Genomic DNA, 18285 nt, shown 5'->3' with positions numbered 1-18285 from the left:
TTGGGATCAGTTATGTGTTTTCAGCTAAGTGGACACAATGAGGAGCTCGTACAGAAAATCTGACCTGAGATCGGTGTTGGAAAAACGTGACCATACGTCAACATGCAGTTGGAGGGCTCTGATTGGTCGATTTCTCAGTGTTGTTGTGCTGCTATGGGAGTTGACAGATCATCTGTCGAAAATAACTACACAGGGAAGGTGAGTCACCACTACGTACATTAGTTTTATAAATATCGCATTCAAACTGAATTGAACGTGTTAATACTATTTTGTGTTAACGTTTTTGTGACCTAGTGCTCGCCGTTTTCACGGTCTGCTCGTAGCTAACGTAAGCTAACGTTATTAGCTAGCTAGTGATATCCGTTATCGCAAATATAACGCTACAATATGTACTTCAACCTTACCCCAGAATAAACGTTGTATCTGTTAAATAGGCAATAATACACTTAATGTAGCACTGCTTGCAATTTTTACTGTGGTTATTTAGCTACACAGCTGTTTGCAATGACATTTTAACGCTCGTTGTGTTGTTTTTCTTTTTTTCTCCCTCAGAGAAACGTGACTGGTTACGTAACTTGTCAAGGGGAAATTTGCTCCACCGGTTGCTGCTGGGCGTGAGTTACGAGTATCTTTGGCCTCCAGTTGGTTTGGTACATACTGTTTGAAACGACGACAAAATATCACATTCACAGCTGACACTTTACGGCGAAAATAGGTAGGACTGCTGAGTTTGCCAAAATAGACCTTAAAACGCTGTAGGTTTGAGTACTGACATGATGCTTCAACGTTAGCTCCGTGCCACATAGCTTACACAGCTTGCTCTTGGTTTTTACTAAATGCCTAGTTTACGGTGAATCTGGCTACACTGGTTTAGACTTCCCTTTGTTGAGACGCTGTTTTCAAGCTCAAGCCAAGGATCATGCCGTTTAGAAACTACCCAGATTACAATTTATTCTCTCTGCTGTATTACATTCAGTAGTGTGTTTGTTATATAGTTGTCAGTCTAATAAAATTAAACGACTGCATACTTGAATACTTAATAATTTACGTGTTCGTTTAAAGTAATATTTGTTTTTTTTGTGTCCAGCCCTGTCACAGGTGGGAAGGTGGAGAGGGGCAATAGCAAACCCTAATCATGGCTGCAGTGCATCACCCGCTGTACCCACTCAGGGACTCACTTTACTGGGATGAAACTGAGTGCCTGAACTTCTATGGGATGTTGTCTCTCCATGAGGTCTTTGAAATAGTTGGTTCTCAGCTGACTGAGACAGACGTTGAAGTGCTGTCCTTCCTTCTAAATGAAACCAGCACTGCACCACACCCTCTCGATCCAGCAGGCTGGACTGTTGAGCCCTGTGAGGATGACCCAAATGATTCAGGTGTCACCCCGAGTCCAGAGCTGCTAAAAGCGTGGAGGCGGTTAAAACCTCAAGGGACACAGGAGGAAGACTACAAGCCCAAGGGTGGCCTTGAGCTGTTGTTAGAGCTTGAGAGGAGAGGATACCTTGGTGATGGTAACCTGGAGCCACTGCTGCAACTACTCAGAGTCCTCACCCGGCATGATCTGCTGCCCTTAGTGTCCCATAAGAAAAGGAGGACAGGTGAGAATTGATATTCACCTCTGTGGCTGCTCTGTACTGACTTGTGTCTTTCATTACAGAATCCTTTCCAAATAGTTGTATCCTAATGATTATTAATCTATGTTTTTATGCTTTTTAGTATCTCCAGAGAGAACTGGACACATGTACGGCATTGAGAGCAGAGAGTTGGTGTGTGCCTCTGGAATGCGACACAGCTGGAGGCAGACAGAAATGCCTCTACCGTCTTTCACACAGCAATTGAGAACTGGTAAGTGCACTGTACTACAATATTTAGCCCCTCGGAAGTATAGGCTACACTATTTCCACTAACCTTTTAGTTAGTCAAAGATACGGACTGTTCAAAATCAGTGTCTTACACTACACTTAATTGTGTAATTTGGGATGTGTGTAGAAGTTTTGTTTGTTACATCTTTCAGTTGTGTTAGAAATGTATAAGTGCATTGTTTAATGATAAGGTTGGTTTTAGTGCCTACTCACTATGCTTGTGGAGAACCTTAATCGTAGGATATCCCCAGAACTGGATAAACATGGAGCAACTTGTAAGATACAATTTAAAGGAGCAAAGAAAACAGGACAATATAAATCCCACACAAAGTTATCCCGCCTCTGCTTCTATCTTACTGTCCTAATTTCACAAACTCATAGCATGTTTTCCGTCAGGTATTTACCCTCCTATGGCTGTGCCACCTCCTACGAGGCGGAGGAAGAAGAAGAGGGGAAATGGCTGGAGCCGTAGGCCCAAGAAAACAAACAGACAGAGCCAGCCACTGCCTCCCACACCAGCACCTCATAAAGTGTCTTGCGGTAAGTGTAGCCCATGCATCGTTAACCTGTTGCCTCAAGTAGAGCATACCTCTTGCCATTTTTTTCCGAGTGATTGTTTCCCCTTCTTGTAGTTACAAACAATATTTTATTTTCAGCCTATTAACATCTTCCCCTGCCTCACCACATTTCCTGTTTTGTTTCCTCAACTCTGATGTTGTTCTCGTGCGTATATTGAACCTCAGCCTGCGTTATAGAGTTTGCATCCCAAGACTTAGTTCTTGATTATCATATGTTAATCTTAAAACACAGAAACCAATGTGTTTTTACTCTTTGTGAAAATGACTTTGTGTAAAATTAAGGGAGTTTTCTGGTAAATGTGGCTATACTGAAAAGTGTCACTGAAAAATATACAAATTTACAAATTTTAAATCCGGTTTAGTTTTTTATATAAACCCAACATGTCAATTTGGTGTCTCATGGCACCAGAAATTCAAAACTTTATTTATTGTGAGTGCATGTCTGATTTACAACTCAAGCAATAAATGTTCATAACAGTCAATATAACTGTTGAACACACAAATAATATAAACTTTAAAATTGTTTGCTTTGAGTTGACTGCCATCGTTCTTATTATTACAGCTATTTCACATATTGTCGTGCTTTCATTGTTACATCTAACATTGTTGAGACAGTATCACTTTAACTGTCTTGTCTAATTAACACACAACATCAGAAAGTTTTGGTCGCCTTATCCATTTCTCCACATGTGCTTTCTTTACATTGTTCCCCCCTCATTTCACCTTTCCTCTAACACACTGGACAATGTTCAGCTGCTTCTATTCATAAGACTGCAGATTGGTAGGCTGTTTCCTGTCCTTTTGCCTATACTTTTGATACAAGTGTCCAGTCCAGTCACCACCAGCTGCAGCCATTGTTCTGCTTTACTGTCAAGCTTGATCCAGAATCGTCCTAAGGTGGTTTTGACAGTTGTCAAACCATACTTATTTTGAAAAATTGTTTTGAGCAGTTGTTCGAAACAGTCTAGCTCCGCTGAAAAGCTGCACTGCATACTCCATTGTCAATGTCCTGTTCCATATTTCAACTGTTGCTTGCCTTTTAATTAATCAATCCTAATTCTTTGAGCACAAAAAAACTAGGATATCCGCTAATATCAGTTGCTCTTTGTTTGAAGTTTGCTTAGTTATTCATGCAGACATTTCCTTTTGAAAGTCCATCATTCACTGTTCAGAAATTCTTACGACATCAAAAGCCTAATAATTCGGACTCAATGTAAAGAAATCCTTTAATAACAAAGACAGCCCTTCTTAGCTATTCAGGATGAATGATGTGCCTGTGACTGTAAACATGTTGCTGTCTTGACTCCACATTTGATTCCACCAGGTTGACACAGGATTGTGAATCAGATCGAGTAACCTATGACACAATGGATCATGGAAACAGAGGGGGAGACTGAGGAACAAAACAAAACAGTCTGTCACTCCACTCTGTCCATACATACTGCAGTGTGCGTGATCAACTCAGTCATGCGCTCTCTCACAAGTCTGGGCCGATGCCTAAGGTAAAAGAGGCTCTCCCCCTTGTTACAACAGGGGTTGGTGCTTTGCTCTGTATACGATGCTTGTCTATCATAATGTAGCTGCTCCCTACCCTGTCTCCCTCAGAAAACATAATTTGCTCTCAAACAATCATCCTGTAATGTTCTTTAGTGTTGTGCACTTTGGACGAGAAAAACTTCAGTTTGAGATTTTAGATTACTACCTATTTCTGACATTGTTGGTGTCAGTGTTTCACAGAACTGACAGAGTCTTCAGCAGAAAGCCTCAAATCTTTCTAAGAAGTGGTTGATGTAAAAGGCAACGTGCCCAAAAACACAAAAGTCTCTGCAAACCTCGACAAAACTTTGATCTATTTGATCAAATTCCCATGTATTCTCTCTGGGTAAATAACCTGATGACCTTGACATATTTTCACAAATATGGCCAACATACTGCTTCTGTGTCTGGGATTGCTTGTGCTGTTTGATAATTTACAAGATTATGAAGTAATCTGAAAAAGCTCAGAGGACATTAATATGCCTTTTGTTGTAAAAATTGTCTATCCTGGATCAAAAGTATATTGTAATTATGAAAACGTGATGGTAGAAACAGAAAAGATAATTGCAGAGAATCTAAAATGGCTGCCCACTGACAGCTGTACAGAAAATGCTGGTGTAAACTTTTACTTAAGCAGTGGTTAGGGAAAATAACCAAACAGGGCAGAATGAAGTCACATGTGTGCCATGTGAGCCCTGGTATATGGACTCGTCAGAGTTATATTAAGCAGCATGAGCTCAACTGCACTATTGTCCAATTTAAATGTTGCTTATTCTCAAATAGTGTAGAATACATTGCTGTGTGTGTGATAACATTTACATCAGGAAAAAAAAAAATCAAAACCAAACAAAGATGTCAAATGGTTTGCATGTTATCCGTGGCTAACTTAATTTAAATTGCAAAGACAAAACAGAAATATGTTGGCCATGTTTGTGAAACCTACTGGTTACCATTGCATGTAGGAAACCCTTTGAAGCCATTCTTTTCCCTCACAAAATCCTCATTATAAATGATAATAAGCATCTGCCTTGAGATTTTGACTTCACATGAGCCAGATCTGGAGTCTCGAGTTACAAAAATACTAATTGGTAGTAGATTTTTGTCCATCTGTAAGGACTCATATTCCTCTTTAGAGAATCTAAAATGGCTGCCGACAGACTGCTGTAAAAAATGCCTGTGAAACCTTTTTACTGAAGCAATTGTGAGGAATACAACCAAACAGTGCTCTGCTGAAGGAAGCTCATGCTGTATCTTATCTCTGTGCCCCGTGCGAGCCCTGGTGTGCGTTTGTCTAGACGGAGCAGAGATAGATAGGGCGGTTCAGTCCAATGCTGGCCCCTAGCTTTTAAACAGACCTCAAATACTCTTTCTTGTCATGATTCATCTCTCAGGTCATTTTCAATCAAGTGTCTCAATTACATTCTGACAATGACAACTGCTGTTACAAATGCCCATAAGGTGATTGTAGCTTCAGCTCAGTAGTGTTTTTGTGCTGTCTTTATGGGGTGCTTGTGAAGGCCCTCCCTTGGTTTAATGGACACTCTTGATTAATGTAACGTTTGGGCCTTGAATAATGGGTTGGTGAAGGTGAGGGTAAGGGGATTGGTCAAGGCAAGAGTTATCCCAAGCACCCCACTTAGACACTACCATGTTATATTGTAGATTTACAGTATTTCTGAGCTGATTAACTTGTCAATACCAACTATTGGCCTTACTCAAATCTCATTACAATTAAGAGAAGTGAGTGCTGTGCCATGCCTGCTTGATGTTGAAAAACACAAACCAGTCAACCGATATCCAACCCACTTGTGCTTGTCTCTTTTCTCTTTTTCTCCTTTCTCTGTGTTCGCAGTTCTAAACAGACCAACCTGTGTGTCAGGAAACAGTATCCTTACACACAAAGAGAGGGAGAGAACGAACACTAAATGTTCAAACTACGCAAAATGGTACAGAGTGATTTTTGTCTATGGGGAAAAGAGAGAGTTCTGTCTGCCTGTCTCTCAGTACTCCCCTAACTCTCCACTCTGTTGGTCAGTCGTTCAGCAGAAAAACGGATCGATAAAGAGTTGAAGCTCTCCGTGCCAAGTGACTCCTCGTAAATGGGTACTTAAACTTTTTTTTTTTTTTTTTTTTTTTTTGTGGGGTGAGATGAGGAAGCCAAACGGGCTTGGTGTTTAAAGTGAGAAAATGAAAGCTGTGCTTCCTAATGTCCTGTCTAAGTGGATGTCTCTGTGTCTGATGAAGCGTGAAGTGCTCTGTAACCCTAACAAAATGACTATCGCTGTGTTCCTGTGGTTTTAAATGGCCTTCTCCTGAGTGTCACTATCTCCACCTCCATCCTGCTCAGTATGAAATGAGAAGGCGAAATGAAGGCCATCCATAAATACAGTAATTGCATGAAGGGCGGCTGTTTATCGTAGCTCCAGCTCTCACACAGTGTAAAAGGTCCAAAAGGTCAAATTGTTAACAGCGCTTAACTTTATATTCCACACTATCCCTACAAAATATTGTAAAAAGTAATTTGATCTTTCCCCTTTCGAGATGGAAACTCCATTTTATATTCTGTGATAGAATTCCTTTAAAACTACTGAAGTACTTTAACACATCCTGTCTTTGCTGATTTGTCATTGTGCTTTAAAGAACCAGATGTATATGGAGACGGAAACCATTTTCAGTCCCTTCAATTTTGGATGTGTTTTTTAATTGTTCTACACAATTGAATCGGATTGGATGAATTTTAATACTCATGAGCAATTTGGAAGTAAAAACGAATCTGTATATATATGTAGATTATTGTGCTGAAAAATAAATCTGAGATTGTTGCAGGTTTTTCTTCAGGATTTCCTTGAGTTTTGTTGCATTGAATTTACCTTCTACCTCCATAACCAATAGAGCTGCTGCTGCTCCAAAGCATCCCCCCAACATGATGCATCCACCAACACACTTGCAGGTATAGTGTGCTTTTGGTGGTGAGGAGTGAGTAACTTTGTGGTTACCTTAAAAAATGACCATAAAGCCTACTCCCACTAGGGACCTTCCGTTACTGTAGTTTGTATTTTTAATACCATCATTCTCTAGACACACCCAGTGGTTTTATATACAGTATTCCCATCTCAGCTGTTGTAGTGTTTCCATTTGACACCTAGTGCTGTTCTTCATTGTTGCTGTTATTAATTATTCCACCAACACTCAGTGTTGAAGTGTGGCATACTTGAAGAACATTAGCTTTGCATTATACTGAAGGGTATTGTTGCTTTAAATTTTTTTGTACCCTTCCCCTAATCAATTAATGATTGGAGAATTTGTAGTATTGGTCATGATGTCATCTTTACAATGAAATACAAAGCTGTTTAACAGTCCACTGTTGATCAGTGTTGAGTAAAAAAATGGAGAAAAATAAGAATGAATATTTGATACAGTAACTCTATATTCTTTTATAACGATCACTGGCTTTTTAAACCATAATGTTTCAACTGTGTACCTGGATTCACCTCAAGAAAGACCTAGACAAATCGGTTACTGAAATCTTGTAATCCAGACAGGATTTAAATTTTCCTGTGAAAATGTCAGTGATTCATATTTGTTTATCATACTACCATAAAACATTTGCCTGCATTTTATTTTGTGTGAACAAAGTACAGGGAAACTTATCTTCATCTGCAAGTGGGTTTTGAATCAGATCTTATTTGCAGCGTTTCATATTATAAACATTCATTAAATCCTATTGATTAAGTGCCCCATTTGATTCAGTCTTCTGTTTTCATAGTAATCTAATTAGAGACTTGTGAAACATGAATGCAAAAGCCAGTGTTTGCTCTCTTGCAAATGTTAAGAGATGCAAAATCAATGCTTTAATTCAACATTTGCATTTCTAATGTTGGCATTTTCTAAACTTCATCCCTCTTGAGTCTTGTGCCATTTCCCATAGCCCCAGACAAAATATGGCATGCAAAGAGGGTAGACGTGATTCTTGAGTTCAAACATGTTTGTACTTAAGTGAGACTTTGGCTTGTGTCTTCTCATCAGTCATGAGCTTTATACACATAGCTCTGGATCCATGTGATGTGAACACATATTCTGATGCTTTTCATTTGTCCAAAGATAAGCTTTTAGGTTCTTAAGATTTGAAAGACATTTATTTTGTGTCTGAACACTTGTTACGTTTGCTTCTTAAGATTTCAACTAATTGGTCTCTTTGACGAGAGCATCAAATATATTTTGGATGAGCTTGATTTTACATAAACACATAAAATTAACGTCTAAAACTCCTTGGACAAAGTTTTCTGCACAACATTACAATGAAATATTGATGAGAGTTTTACTAGAAAAATGGATGTCACTGCTGGAAAATACTGTTTACATCTACTAAAGGGATTTGAGCGGGAGAGATGGATTTTTGTTGCAGCAAAAGTCGTCAGCAGCTGGTTTCCACTCGGAGCTCTGGAATAATGACATGGGAGATGATCTCAGCGTTGCTCTTGCTCAGTACAGTATGTATCCTCTAATCTTTCTCGCTGTGCTGTTGCATGACCACCAATCCTGTTACTGTGGAACTCCAGAAGCTATCTATTCTCAGCAGTTCACATTTTGATCTGAATGAATCTTAAACACCGGGCTGGAACAAAGAGCCGCTCTGGGACTTGGCATTGCTGAGTTGGTCTCCTTATTATCACGGAGATATTGGCTCAGGGTGCCAAGTTCATTTGAATATACCATTCACATGAAAGCTACAGCCTTGTTTTATGTGGACCATGAGCGCTATCATACTGAAACTCGTCGTGCAACGGTTTGCTTTTGATTTGGTCTTTTTTAGTTAATGGCTCACAATAACACTTAAACCTGACAAGAAAAGGAACTTCACCACTGGATCAGTTAAAATGTCCTTTTTTGTTGTTGTTGTCGCTGCTTCTGATTGTCAACTTCATTATCACTGAAACAAACTGAGGGGCTCGTAGCTGTATTTACCACAAAAATGCACACAGTCAGGTTGGTCCAGTGCCTGCGCCCTGCATCATTAACAGTTTGCTCTGCCCTGCTGCAGCATCATACACATTGTTGTGTCAGAGTTTGATCAAAGGAAATCTCCTGAAATATTTCAGTATACAATATTCAGTCCAGTTAGCTGTCAGTGTGCTTCAGGGAACTCTGTTTCCCTTTAAATCCCTGCTCTTTGTAATGCATTAATGTAGAAAACCTAAATGAGTTAACCTTTAATAACTTGTCATGTTCCTCTTTCTCCCTTTGTTTTGACTTCATAATCCCTCCTTTTGTGTTATGTGGGCCTATCCAATCTGACTTCACATTTTCTGTAATCTTTCCTCACTTTCACTTCTGTCTTCTTTTTGTCTCTTATTCATCCATTCCTCACTGTATTGTTGCCTTACCTTCATCGTTCCTATCTGCTTTCTCTACAATTACTTTCACCCCTCATTCACTCCCCCACCACCTCACCCCTTTTTCCACCACTGCTTCTTCCCTCTACCATTTTCAGACGTACGCCTACGTGTCCGGGCTGAATACCTGGAACATGAGTCGGCTCTTCGCAACGGTGTCTCCTCGGACAAGCGGCAGCCACTGGAGCGTCAGTTTGAGTTGTTCAGTCAAGCCAACTCTCTGCTGCGTGCCAGAGATCTGGGTTCCATCGTCTGCGACATCAAGTTCACAGAGCTGGACAACCTTGAGGCCTTCTGGGGTGACTACCTGAGCGGAGCTCTGCTTGAGGCCCTGAAGGGAGTCTTCATCACTGACTCCTTAAGAATGGCAGCAGGCACGGAGGGTGTCCGCCTTCTGATCAGTGTGGACCAGGATGACTATGAGGAGGGTCGAAGGCTGCTGAATGCCAAGAAAATGCAGTCATCCAGGAATGGTGGGCGCACAGAAACTCACAGGGCTTTATAGGCTGATAAGACTCTTTGGGGTGTATTATATTAACCTTGGAGAATAGAATAGCAGGGACCATAAATGAAAGTTATGGGTTCAGGTGCGTTTGGAAGCATTTTTAAGGCTTCCTTCTGTAATTGCAATCCATCTAATGCCCACAAGATGGCAGCACTTACCATAGGTTGTTTGTATTCATAACAAACTTCAATTTTTGAGTTGTCTGTTTTTAGTTGGAGCCGTACCATTACTTGTCAGTGAAAGATGAATAATAATGGATCAATGTGCTTTCCCTTTGGATTTATGCACAGGTGCTACTTTATAACTCTCCAGGATGAAGCGGGACATTTGAGGATTTTTCTTCTTAGTCTCAGTGAGAACAGGAACAAGAAAGAACAAGAAAGTCAGATCAAGTGGTAAGCCCTTCATGACATTATCATTTTTTAATATCTAAAGATAAGAAAATTGGGCTGCCACAAATACTACAAAGAGTACATGTAGATGTTACATCAACAGGCATACCGAAATACACATGAGAGGCTTTCTAAATTTATGCAAAGATAATGGGAGTTTCCAATTTGGCTCTCAAATGCAAAGCGACTGTTATAACTAACAAATTATGTTCCACTGTAAATTATTCATTTGGTATTGATTGATCAGTTGTACTTGAAGGAAAATGACAACGTTAACTTGAACTTAGCTTCTTGAATGTACCTTTAATATAATTAAAAGGACAAAGTAAACTGTCAAAGGTTGCCGATCTTCAAAAATATCAGATTTGTGCACAGATGGAAAAGTGGGTTCCTCTCACTGCAGATTGACCTTTGTGCTCAACTCTGGAGAGCCTAGTTCACACGTAGATAAGAAACACTGGAATTCTCAGCCCCCGTACAACGATAACCCAACTTGTAATTGCCGTGGCCAGTGGATGCAACAGTTGCCAGTAGATGACAGCGGTGATTAGGGCTAGTTCTCAACAGACCATGGAAGGTTCATCATCACAAGATTGTCAACAGCAACCCGGATAATGCAATGGTGGCTTGTGTCTGGGCTTCCAGCTAGGCCTCAGCAAGTGCTTCTCTCAGCAAGTAAAGCACAGGACAGTGCGTCGGTCAATAGAAGTGATGTTGGGGAGATCAAAATCAAAAGTGCACATCCCAGCTCCACTCAGCCCTGCTATGTAGGCCCAGTAGAGTGGCTCATGGACAGCTGTCTACTCACCCTGCTGGAACTAATGCCTGGACTTCACTCATAGAAGACGATCAATAAGACCCCTCACTCTAAGTCCCTTCATACAGGCACGACTTAAGCAGACAGACAGTGTCTGAAGTGCCGGTCTCTGCAGGGCCAGGCAGAGAGTGGGACAGTGGACAGATTTCCATGTTTACTTTTGTGGATTTTTTTGGTAAATAAATTTATTAATATTTGTTTGTAAGATTCATAGGAGAAAAAATATGTTTCTGGGGAACATTTATGTTAAAAAATGTTTTTGATTTTGGTAGAGCAAGTCTTTTTGTTGAAATCTTTATATATTAAAAAAATATTTCTGGTGAATAATAAAGGGTTTTGATGGCCTAAATCTGATTATGTTCATTTTTAAATTTCAAAACAGCTGTGTGCAAAATGAGTATGAATAGCCACAAAATATTTCAGACTTCCTACAGTTAGTCTTACTCAGTCGTCAAAGTTGCCCCTGTCAAATAGGCATTGTGTAAAAAGAAAAAAAAAAGCTGTTGGAAACCTAAAGAACCTTCATCACAAATAATACAAATACATTTTCTCAAATGCTGCAAGCTTTGAAAAGAGCCCGCACAGGAACCTTAACCCATTTGTGATATTCTGAAATCCCTCTGCCTTGAATCTCTTTGTCATTGTGCTTGTTTGTGTTATTTTGATCAGTTTTCTTGGTCCTCCACCCTAAATACCTGCATTAAAGGGAATGTGGCCTCTCCCTGCCCCCAAGTCTTCTGAAGAGGTTCATCGAATGCAGGTCACTGTGGATCAGGTCCTTAATTATTTCTCCTTGCTCTAAGCTGTCGGCATGATGAAACCCAGGAAAGGTGTGCGCTTCAAACATGTTATCAGATTATCTACCCTTGTGCTATTTTTCTCTTTCCTCTACCATTTGCTTGCATGAAGGTCCAAGATAGTTTCCTATAGATGGTGCCTAAAGTGTAATTTTTAAATCATTTGAATGTCATCAGTATCTGCCTTTCAGCTGTAAATTTAATTTTATGGAGTTTCAAAACTATTTTTAAACCTCCTATCCTTGCTCTGTTACAATGATCACATCCTTACAGCCTTTGTGTAGATCAGTGATGGCCCACTTCTCTTTAAGCTTTTAAATGAAAATCTTTCATTTTTTCATTCATTTTTAAAGACCTCAGACTCTATTAATGAAGGTCAAACATGAATAAGCATAAAATTGTTTAGCTATGTGAAATTGTACAGTTTTCTGCTCAATTTTAATAAGTAACGCCAAGACTATATATATATATATATATATATATATATATATATATATATATTTACAGAGCACCTGTAAATTACTTCTTCATGATGGTGTAGGAGGCCTTTGACTTATCTCTGGTCCTGCTTGGACATAATTAAGTCCTCTGATGTACACCAACACAGTCTCAAGCACATGAATAAATAATGTAAATGTCGACAAAAGGGCACTTTGAAGAGCCACCGTATTTCACTCATAAAATATCTAAGCAAGCACCTCGTGCTGGCAACAACTTTTTCTAATTAGTTCATAATGTCATTTTAAACCATGAGTATCCTCAAGATGAAATACTAACACCCAAAGACACAGGGCATTAACTCATTTATTTTTGATTACTTGTTTCTAGAAATATATGATTTATTCTGTTTATCACACGCAGCAATCGATGCTAAGCAACAAAGCTGAGACTGAGCCTCTTGTTTTAAATATTTAGTGCGCCACTTTCATGTCAGTGTCACGCTTCCTTAAAGACGCCACCATTACTGGGTCAGTTAAGAGCACTCTGTCAACACCCCACATCTAAAAAGCTGCTGAGTGTACAAATGAAGGCTCATTATTGACGTGCCATCATTGAGAACAGTAAGCGGGACGAGCCTCTGGGGAAAAACCTGATGGGGCCGTTTCTACCCTGTTCAGAGTATGCCCTGTTTGATGGCCAGCTAAACTGCCCCAGGCCTGCTTTGGGGAAAAATGAGATTTTTGAAAGACAGGTTCTCACCACGCCCAGCCTTTAAGCAAGACCAGCGATGTGATGCCCACAGGGAGACCTAGGCACTCTGTCTGAGAAGTCTGCAAAACTATAGAGGTCCAACTCAAAGGATGCAGCCATGTTCCTCCTCTGAACAATGACTCCCTCTTGGATGGCCCTGCCACTATGAGAGATTTGTTTGTCAGAGAAATTGGGCCGCATATCTGGAGCACTCAGGAACATTAGGCTCACAAATATCCAAGGACAAGACACGGGCACCATCAACACGTCCCATCATTCCTTCCAGCAGGCTGCCCTCTCCCACAGATATCTTCACTAAGGTGTCTCCATCTTCCATCTATGGTTGTTTTAGGTGTCCATGCACTAATGGTGGTTGGAACCCTATTGTTTTTGTTTGGATTATTATTAGTATTGCTATAAAAGATGTGGGTAAGAATCTCCTCCATCCTTCCAGACCTGGAAGCTTAATAGAATTATATTCTGTATCGCAAAACTTTCAAACCTAGCTTATTAGCTTTCTTGTTACGAGTTGAGAAGATAAATGCCACCATTAGATTTTCTAAGCAGCCTGTCAACTTCACCTAAACAGATTCAGCCCACTAACATTTTTTTATTTGTTTAATATGTATAAAACTATAATAAAAAATCTAGCATCTAGTTCTTAGCAGATGGCAGGGGTTTCCTTGATTTGTGAGTCTTGCTCAGTGTTGTTTTTCTCTGTCTCCCGTCTTTACGCTAAGCTAAGCTAATCTAACCGCTCTACACAGATTAATGTGAGAGCAGCACCAGTCTTCATTTAACTCTCTACAGGAAATTGATTAAGTGCGTTACTCAAAAATGTACAAGGATGCAATGATCAAGGATCAAAGATCAAACATCCGAAGAATTGTTTTGGAGTCTGAAACAAACCAGGACTTGAGTCTACCAGCTCCGCTAGGCTGAGTAGGATTCTGCTCTCTACTTGACCTAGGCTGCTGCTGACCTCCAGATCTCGCACCTCATGACAACCAACGCAATCACCCCTCCTCTGCAGCCTCAGCACAGCTTTCAGCCAATAGGACCCCTTGGTCCCTCTAAGTCAAGGACTCCATAGATGGGTCAAAGATCCTGTTGCTATAGTGACAGAGCTGGGCAGGACGGTCTTGTGATGCTTTTGGCTGGAAACTCAGACCTCCAGTAGATGCCTTGATGGAGCCAATATCGCAAACAATGAAACCACATTGTTTTTTTTTAATCAATCGATGACTTTCAATGTGTATTTTCACTTTCTATTACCTGCAGCAGGAAATAACTTGTCCTTATTTTATTTTTATTATTTTTATACCACAGGACAAAGTAACATTTGGTGAAGAGAATGTTCACTTTATTGCCTAAACCACTTCATAGAGACATCAGAGGTGGTTTTGTGTTCCATGGTGCAAATTGTATTGGGGTACAAAAGCTAATGTAATGCCGGCTGGTGTGGCAGGGGACTGGTCATCATCCTCCTGTAGACTTTATTCCACTGTCCGCAGGTGTTCTTCGCACCTCCTTGATTGGATGGAGACTCAAGTCATCTTGCGGTAGCTCAGGCCTAAATCAGTCTCCTATCGAAACGTGTCATCTAAAGCTGATAGACACTATAGCCTTCTGTCGGCCCACTGGGGCTGCCGTTATTGTATGTATACCCTGCAGCATATCGTACGTCCCTCTGATGGGGGAAATTCTACAGCTTTTATTGAGGGGAGAAAATTAGATTAGGTCATCTTCTCGAAAGCCTTCTTCCCTGTGTTACCTCTGTGTGACTGGTCAGTCGTCACTGATTCCAAACAAGATTTCTGAAATTGTTTTCTGAAAGCATGAATGCGAGATTGAATTGTTCAGGCCAGTTGCTTAATTATCAAGCCAGAAAATGTGTCTTATATCATTTTCAGATGCGCAGAATCTGCCATCATTTGCTTAATTTAGTTCATGTCAAACCGTGCGGATTTGTCAAACACAACATGAAGTGCATTTTTAATGAGTTACTGTGACAGGCCCTGTTCAGACCGGGTTATTCCAATTCATCCTAAGCGATGGGATCACAAGTAACCTGCTGAAAACATGCATGTTCGCTCCTAATAGTTCACAAATCGGATTGCTCAAGAATAATGTTAATGCCGAGTCTGAACAGGGCCTCAGTTAGTGTGTGAACACAGGAAACGGCAGCTTTTTTAATCATGCTGAGCAGCGAGGACTGCTTCCCACGGCCTGCAGGTGGCAGCATACTGATGCATCGCCTGTTTGAGGAGGCCTCATATTCAAAACAGTAGAGCTCCTGGTGAATATCCACTGAATGTGTCAAGTCAGGGCCACGCCTGTCATGTCAAGAGGTTTATTCGGTGTTAAACCTCAGGTATCACGCACACATTCTGATGTATAAGTGCAGAAACTTCATGGTTTGTTTATATGTACTTTAATCTGATTACTATGCAGGCCGCCCAGCCTCTGTGTCACCGCTCTAAACATCTTGATCCTCCAAAGTAAAGCAGCAACATAAATGCCAGAAAGGTAAACTGCGAGATGTCCACTGATCTAAATGCTTGTTAATTACATTAGACGTGGGATGAGCCCCTGTCTGCACTTTCAAACCACCCTGGCCTCACTCCCTCTTCTTCCCTCTCTCATGCACGCGCCTCTTTCTCCTCAGCAGCAGCACCACAGCCACTGGGTCACCATGGAAACCGCTGAGAGACACGCGTCGGGGGTGAGAGATGGAGAGAGGAAGAGGGACAACGAGGGACAAAGAGAGAGAGAGAGAGGGGAAAGGTGGAATGGGGGGACATGAAAGGTTAGGGTGTTACCATATGCCCCCCAAACACCCCCACCCCTCCTCACCTCTAACCCCCCAACGCACACCACACCCCTCACTTTAATGCTGAGCCCCCAACCCAGATCAACCGCCCCACACACATATACACACACACACACACACGCACACTACGGCCCCCCTTTCACGTACCTCTGCCTCCCCCGTACCCTCTCCCCCATCTTTTTGCTCTCCATCCCTCTCTTGTCCAGACAGGCTGCTCGCATGGCGGGGATGGAGACGTTCACCGATGGAAGCACTGGTAAATTTTCAAACCCTCAAAAAAGACAAAAAACAAAACAGTGATTTGTGGGGGGGCGGGGTGCAGGGACTGAACTTCTTTTCCTCCATGTGTCTTTTCACCTTTCCTCTCCTCGGCTATGCTATGCACTCCCCTCCCTTTCACCTTCTCAAATCACAATCTTTCTCTTCTGTATCAATTCAAAATGCGAGGGACACTTGCAGGGGAGCCCGACTTTTCCTCATGGCAGCATCCTGGAGAAAAGGCAGTGAGAAAGAGAGAGAGAGGAGAGAGGGCTAGAGACATATCGGTCCTAATGATTTTTGTGTGTGTGTGTGTGTGTGCGGGGCTGGGCTTTTTCTTTTTTATTGATTAGAAAGAAATTAATTCACGGGGGCAACCCATCGTGTTCCGACTCTCTCTCCCTGCTCTCTCTCACTCTCTCTCGCTCCCTCTCTCCTATCCTCCCTTGCTCCTTTGCTCCGTGGACGAATAGCGTTGTGTCTTCTCGCCTGCTCTGCATGTTGTATATTATCGCGGGAATATTTGATTCGGAATATGCTCCGTGTTCTGCATATATGTGCGGGAGGAAGCCATGCTGCGGCACCTGCACCTGTAACGCTTTCATCTGCACGTACAACATTATTTGTCTCATAAACGACCCCAGGGATTGTTGTCGTTGTTGCTGAATGCAGTGTGTTTTGGTTTTTTTTTTCTTCTTTAGCCTCACATTTGAATTGGTGCACATCTGTCAGCGTGGCGCTTTGAAGGGACAAGTGATGTTGAAGGTTGAGACAGAGACAGTGATCTGCGGTTCCGCTGATTCCCCTCTTTGTGTTTACCTCTTTGTTGTTTGATTTCTAATTGTGAAAGGCCACGGCCGATCGAGAGAGATTTAGAGGTGTGTGTGTGTGTGTGTGTGTGTGTGTGTCGCGCATGCAGGTGTGCGCGCAGGCCACTGGTTTAATGGGCAACCTGTGTGTTCGTTTATGCATACTGCTGTGTAGTTTACAGCCAAATTCACCCGCGCTGTGGGGTCCTTAATCAGCGTGGTCGATATTTGCCGGTCGGCATCACGATGTCCGTTGATAGCGCAATAACACCTCGGAATGGTGAGGGCTGATACGCTGCCGAAGGGAAATCGATGGACAGACTGAGTTAATTATGAGAAAATCAATTAAAAGGAGGGGATCTGCGGGGTTTATAAGGCCGAGCGGGGAACTCGCACGGGCAGAGGAGAGGAGAGGAGAGGCGGAGAGCGGCGGTGGACATCTTCCCACCGCTGCTTACCTCTCCTGGCCGCTGCGCCCCCGTTGCGCGCTCTCCTATTAACGCGGTGCCTGGTGATTAGAACCGCTCTGCTGCTGCATCCTGTCACACACCACCAAAACCATGTCGATTAAACATCTTCAAAGACACCGAATATTTGGTCAGTATGATGGCTGCATTCACGCACAGCCTGGCACCTTTACACACCTCAGAAAAGCTGCTGGTCCTGAATGATCATTTAGGTGTGTTTCCCCAAACACCCTTCTGTCCATTTGACCTTTCCTCTTCATTAAAAATACACCCTGCACTCTAAGAGGCCCCGGAGTGTCAAATCTTACCACACATTCATTTGAGACACGCTGTCCCTAATTAAAACGCCACCTTAACGCCCGAGCGTCACACCTTTGCATCTCTTATTTTGGGAGGTGAATAGATTTTAGAGGAGCTTCAGATCAACCTGGCGGCTCTGGGGCAGGGCGTGAGCTCCCCCAAGTTTGCAGGATCATTTGCATTTGCGCAGGAGTGTAATCTTAAGTGTGTTTAGCGATCTAATGGTTTTATTGATGAATGTCCTCGTTTGAAAAACACAGAACACGGTGACAGTGAGCAGTTTAAAGTCATAATATCACACTGTGTGAACCGCAAGACACAGAGGATTTTAAACCCCACGAGACAGCCACACACGTTAAATAGTGCAGCTCTGCAGAAAGTAAAGGATTTAATATTTTAGTTATCGTGTTTTCATCATTAATTAAACCCCCTTTATACATTTCCATGGACCATATTTTGCTAAAACGTCTCATTAAATTTCGGGTGCTCCGAGAAACATATTAGGTTGGTTCTTTTTTACTTTATTCAAACTTATTCCATCACA

At 41.7% G+C, this 18285-nt stretch overlaps 1 protein-coding gene across 5 annotated transcripts; it reads left to right on the top strand.

Annotated features, from left to right (window-relative positions):
- The first annotated feature begins 155 nt into the window (after nt 1–155).
- On the top strand, nt 156–11435 carry dedd1 (death effector domain-containing 1). Of its 5 annotated transcripts, XM_084557473.1 has the most exons (7): nt 156–198; nt 553–715; nt 1088–1601; nt 1720–1848; nt 2262–2405; nt 9471–9845; nt 10168–11435. In XM_084557473.1, the coding sequence occupies exons 3-7, from the start codon at nt 1136–1138 to the stop codon at nt 10179–10181; spliced, it is 1128 nt and encodes a 375-aa protein (XP_084413599.1). In that variant the 5' UTR covers nt 156–198; nt 553–715; nt 1088–1135; the 3' UTR covers nt 10182–11435. The 5 variants fall into 5 exon arrangements, with proteins under 5 accessions (XP_084413599.1, XP_084413595.1, XP_084413598.1 ...); XM_084557469.1 differs by having other exon boundaries at nt 9471–11435; XM_084557472.1 differs by lacking the exon at nt 156–198 and having other exon boundaries at nt 237–614; nt 9471–11435.
- The last annotated feature ends 6850 nt before the right edge of the window (nt 11436–18285 follow it).

Source organism: Chelon labrosus (assembly GCF_963514085.1).
Source record: "Chelon labrosus genome assembly, chromosome: 12".
In the NCBI taxonomy this organism is placed as follows: Eukaryota; Metazoa; Chordata; class Actinopteri; order Mugiliformes; family Mugilidae; genus Chelon; species Chelon labrosus.
The sequence above is the reverse complement of the archived record's forward strand: the minus strand, read 5'-3'. Positions and strand labels throughout refer to the sequence as shown.

Coding starts and splice junctions, on each gene's coding strand:
- dedd1 (XM_084557469.1), top strand. CDS start 1,136: ATGGCTGCAGTGCATCACCCGCTGTACCCACTCAGGGACTCACTTTAC. Junction 1,849..2,261: donor CACACAGCAATTGAGAACTG/GTAAGTGCACTG, acceptor GTTTTCCGTCAG/GTATTTACCCTCCTATGGCT. Junction 2,406..9,470: donor ACCTCATAAAGTGTCTTGCG/GTAAGTGTAGCC, acceptor TACCATTTTCAG/ACGTACGCCTACGTGTCCGG.